Source organism: Marmota marmota, unplaced genomic scaffold, assembly GCF_001458135.2.
Source record: "Marmota marmota marmota unplaced genomic scaffold, marMar, whole genome shotgun sequence".
In the NCBI taxonomy this organism is placed as follows: domain Eukaryota; kingdom Metazoa; phylum Chordata; class Mammalia; order Rodentia; family Sciuridae; genus Marmota; species Marmota marmota.
The window spans coordinates 961,099-965,844 of record NW_025999895.1 but is presented as its reverse complement, the minus strand read 5'-3'; the positions used below and the strand labels follow the sequence as shown (position 1 = coordinate 965,844).

Below are 4,746 nucleotides of genomic sequence, written 5' to 3'. Positions count from 1 at the left end.
TTTTTTTTTTTTTTTTTTTTTAAACTAGCAAAGTTACTATTATACTTTCTTCCCTTTTCCATTTATATGGTCAAATGTTCTTTTTACTTGCTTTTTTTTAAAAGACAATTTTATAAATACTCTGCAGCTCTTTTTTTTCTCTTTAGCTCTTAAACATATAATTTAATAACTTCGTAAAAGGAACTTCTCTTTTAAATAAAGGGCTATATAACCACACAAATAGGTCATGTAAACAGTGACACGGGACCCATTGCAGGACACACTGACATACCTTCCACGCACGCTCACGGCCAGTGATTTAGTCTTGTTCAGTGCACCGTGTCAGGTTTGAGCGCCACAGCCCCTGCCCCAGCACCCACAGTGCCCAGGCAGGTGACCTACCTGTCCAGGGCCCTCAAGGACACCCCAATCTTCAGAGCAGAGCCCCTCTCTTCCTTCTGGGCTTAGCGAGCTGCCTGCCAGGTCTGAAGAGAGAGAACCCCTGCAGTCCCATTTAAGCCTGGCAGCCTGTGGGCTGTGGGCACCGAGGAGGGGAGGGCAGACCTTGAGGCCCAGTTTGCTCACTGGCTTTCCCATTCTCTTGTCCATTCCCACAGTGCCCACTCTAGACTCCTAGCCTGCATGGCCTAGGTACAAAGAGGGTTAGGAGCAACCCAACATCACCACCGAACTGACCAATCCCAGCGTACAAACACACGCACTGACGACAAGATGAGATCAAAGGGGCTCAGCCCAGTGCCCCTGGGGAACAGGTTGTGCTTTGCAGGGAAGGGAAAAGAAGGGAGATGGGGAAGAGGAAGGAGAGGGAAAAGGAGGAGGAAGTGGGACAGGGCTGCTGACTTCGCCATGTGCCTAGTGGCCCCTCGAAGACCTGCCCGGCAATCCCACATGTCCCTATGACCGGGCGTCCGTCTTGGACTTTACTATTGTGATGACACTGGTGGCGGCCACCTTGCCAGGGACCAGGGGCCCCAGGCCGGCGGCAAGGGGGCCCCGAGCTGGGGCCACAGGGCTGCGAGCCACAGTCCTGGCGAAGTTCTGCAGGGCCTCATACTTGGAGCGCAGGGCGTCGAGCTCCAGCTTCATGCTGGCATTCTCAGAGGCCAGCTTCTCTACCTCCTGCTGCAGCTCGGCTTTCTGCTTCTCCAGCTCCTCCTTCTGTGTTACCCGCTTCACGCGGCAGCTGGCCGCATAGCCCCGGTTCTTGAGTGTGCGACGGCGCTGCTTCAGCTGAATGATCTCCTCCTTGGACAGGCCCCGCAGGTGCTGGTTCAGCTCACGAACCGACATGGTCACCAGCTCCTCATCCGTCAGGCTGGTGCCATTCTCACCTGGCTCCCGCTTCACCTACAGTAGCATAGCGCAGGGTGGCAGCTGAGCAGGGCGCTCGCTCCACGCTGCCCAACCACAGCCTCCCCTGTTCTGCCCACTCACCTTCAAGGCCTTGCTTCCTTTATTAGGGGTCGTCATAACCCGGGGCACAGTGAGCAGCCACTCTGCAAGACATAGGGCAGGGGTCAGGACCCTGCAGACCACGCCATCCCTGCCCTGCCCTCCCCAGTTCACACAAGTTTCACATACACATCCTTCCAGGGAGCCTGCCACCCAGCCCCCAGAGCCCTGCCCCTAATATGCCCATTCCCCTGGTACCTTTGGGCTTTTCTCTCCTGAGTTGGGCTGCTCCTGACCACCCTGCCCCTAGAGAACCAGGTCAGGGAGATCTGATGGGGGAAGGGGAACTGAAGGCTATGAGGGAGCCAGGGGCAAGACAAAGGGGCAGGGGGAGAGATTAGAAGGAATAATCTGCGGGAGGGGCAAGCCTAGAAGGAAGCGGAGCTTTAAAAATAACCCCAGTGCTGCCCCAGAGCTCACTGTGCCTGGCGAGTCATGCTGACTCAGCATACCCCTCCCTCCAAGCCCAGCCTGCTCTTGAGGCCAGCCAACAGCCAGCACCCCAGGAGACCTGCTGCTGGTGCCAACAGCAGGTGAGGGCCAGCCAGCGACTGTGCTGTGTATCCTAGGGTCCCACCTCCTACTGCTGTCTTCTCTAAGTCCTCGGGTTCCTGCTCCCTCCAGGGCTCAGGGGGTTGTCCCTTGGGGATTCAGGCCTCAATCTCCCAAAGATGTCTGAGGTCAGGGGTGGGCCTCCCAGCTATGCTGTGTTTTCAGGGCTGGTCAGAGATTCCCACCACTTTCCAGTTAGCAGGCTATCCAGCTAGAAGAGACTCCAGACCCCACCAGTCCTCCCTGTCCACCTCCTTTAATGATGGAGTAACCATCCTGTGGCTTTAAGTTGCAGCATCCTATGCCCTGCCTCACCCCCACCAGGGTGTTTCACAAAGTTCCCCAGTTACCCGCACTGGGGGCCTGCTCAGTTGGAAGAAGGCAGGAGTCAGCCTGACTGCTCTCTGACTCCTTGTCTGGGGTCCATGCCACAGGGCCGCGGAACGAAAGCACAAGGGTCAACTCCCATACACTCACCTGACTCTTTGGCACCCCAACCTCACTTTCTATTTTCTGAAGCCCTGCCAGAACATTTTTGTGCACCTAGTCCAGGGAATCTCCACCCGGCTCAGCCTCCACCAGACCCTTGGGCAAAGACCACCCCAGTGTACTACCCACTCCTTTCCAGGTTAGATACAGGAGGTAACTGGAGAGCAGGGCCAAGCACTTCAGATAACTGTGGGGAAGGGGGGCTGAGGGGACTTCTCACCCTCACCCTCATCAGGGGAGATAGAGTGTGGCTGGGGAAGTAGGGATATATGTTCCCACTAGAGACCCTACATTACCTAGCCTTGCACCCAGAGACCAGGTTGCTTGCAGAATAGGCTGGAGAAGCCAAAGACACCTCCCCACACCAGGCCACCAAGAGCATCGGAGAGGCAAGAATTCTTCCAGATCAGAGTTATAGGTCCTCAGGGGATCTGCCTGTCCCACATGCTGGCCCCAAGCCCACTCCAGGAGCCAGGTCCGCAGAGCAGAGCCTACAGGAGCTCTCCCACCTTGAGCACAGACAGGATGCAGGGATGCTGCCCTGGCACAGGCTCTTCTCACCCCCGTCCTTCCCTACCCTGACTGCTAAGCACAATGACAATGGTGACTTCCTGAGGAGACCACATAGAAAAGTGCCGAGTGTGGCAGCTGGGAGCCAAAAAGTGCCTCCTCAACAGATTTCACCCTCTGCAGAAGGCCTGAACTCAGCACAAGTACAGCCAATCGTCTCCTAATCAAAGGTGTGTGTGTGCATGTGTGTATGCATGTGTGCATGGTGGGGGAAGGGCAGGTCTCAGCAAGCTGGTGCTTCCAGCTGCCTGCCTGGAGAAACACTGAGCCAGAGGAGGGGGATCCCAAGGCTGGATGATCAAGGGGTGCCAAAGAGTCAGGTGAGTGTATGGGAGTTGACCCTTACGCTTTCGTTCCCTGGCCCTGTGGCACTGACCCCATCTCAGCCCTCCTTCGGGTCTTGAAGCCTGGTGAAGGGGCCCAGGCATCCTTCACCTTTCGCTTACCTATAGGCCAACCCTGCCTCATGGAGGAGGCACTGTTGGTCACACCCAAAGACTTCCAAGAGACTCTGGGCCAACCACTCAAGGCTGAGAGCCAAGAAAGGAAAAGCAAGTGGCAAGACAGCTGTCCTTGCTCCTTCATCCTGGCCTGCAGACCCTAATTACCAAAATTCCTAGGCAGGAGTTTGGATGCTCTGGCACCCGAAACTCCAGACCCATCCTCTCCAGACAATCACCTTTTGAACACAATCGAAAGTTTAGTTTCCACTGAAACAAATGACTGAGAAGACTTAAACACACAGACATACACACACACACTCTCTGGAACTCTGAATTTTCCTGGGACAAAATAATTCTACACCAAGGATGAGCTAAAGTGTGAAGACACCTGGCCCCTACAAGCCCCAGGGCTCAGTAAGTAAGAGTCTAAGTCAGAGTACTGCATTTGGGTTGGGAGCATCCCTGAGTACAACCACAATGTCAGCCTAACCCAGCCATGAACCCTGAGCAAAAGAACCAGTACAGAAGAGTAAGTGCCTATTTTTCTGCTCCAGCCCTCCAAAGCCACACCACTCTCAGGCTGTTCTGAACCCCCAGCTACTAGGCTACACACCCATCAGGGCACAGTCTTCGCTAACTTTACACAACACTGAAACCCCACACTCACGTGGGCAAACTTTAGGGGGACTGGAACTGCATTCTTCTATACCATGCCGGTAACCCAAGGTTCCCACCTGCTGTCTAGGTCCCCCACTTCCTCTCATTCGCAATTTCCTGGTAAAACTGTCCCTGCTTCCTCTATGTCACACACCCCTTTTTCTCCCACTGCCTCCCTGTCTTCTCCATCAGGGGAGGCCCAGCCTGGCCGGCCAGACCAGTCACAGGGGCCCTACCAGTCGCAGAGAATGCCAGCTTCCCAGCCGGGCAAGCTCAACCCACCTAAGCTCCTCCCATCTTCTCACTCAGAAAACTGTTTCCCAGTTTGGGGAACTGCCCCAGGCGTGGGATCAGGGCCAGCTGCCCGGGAACTGCCTGAGAGGGATGCGCAGGCCCGGGCTTCACCTTCCACCCCGGGAGAAAACCTGCAGCGTGACACCCACCCCCTCCTCGCAGCTCTGCAAAACTTGAACAGGGCCCGACCCTCGCCGCCCCACACCTGGCCCTCCTTCCGCCACCGCGGCCCGGCCCGCCGGCCCCCGCCCCCGCCGAGCGTCAGCGGGAGCACCGAGTGACCTCATGC

General features: G+C 56.1%; 1 protein-coding gene across 1 annotated transcript; it reads right to left on the bottom strand.

Annotated features, from left to right (window-relative positions):
• Positions 1–67: 67 nt before the first annotated feature.
• On the bottom strand, positions 68–4,636 carry Mafg (MAF bZIP transcription factor G). Its single transcript, XM_015504052.2, has 3 exons — positions 1,651–4,636; positions 1,435–1,496; positions 68–1,347 (listed from the first exon to the last, which is right to left on the bottom strand). Exons 2-3 carry the CDS (start codon positions 1,468–1,470, stop codon positions 895–897), a joined length of 489 nt encoding a protein of 162 aa, XP_015359538.1. The 5' UTR covers positions 1,471–1,496; positions 1,651–4,636; the 3' UTR covers positions 68–894.
• Between the last annotated feature and the right edge of the window lie 110 nt (positions 4,637–4,746).

Bases quoted from the DNA above. Each gene is read 5' to 3' on its own strand.
- Mafg (XM_015504052.2), bottom strand. From the start codon at position 1,470: ATGACGACCCCTAATAAAGGAAGCAAGGCCTTGAAG. The intron at 1,348-1,434 runs GTGAGTGGGCAG...ATGCTACTGTAG, and splicing joins AAGGAAGCAAGGCCTTGAAG to GTGAAGCGGGAGCCAGGTGA.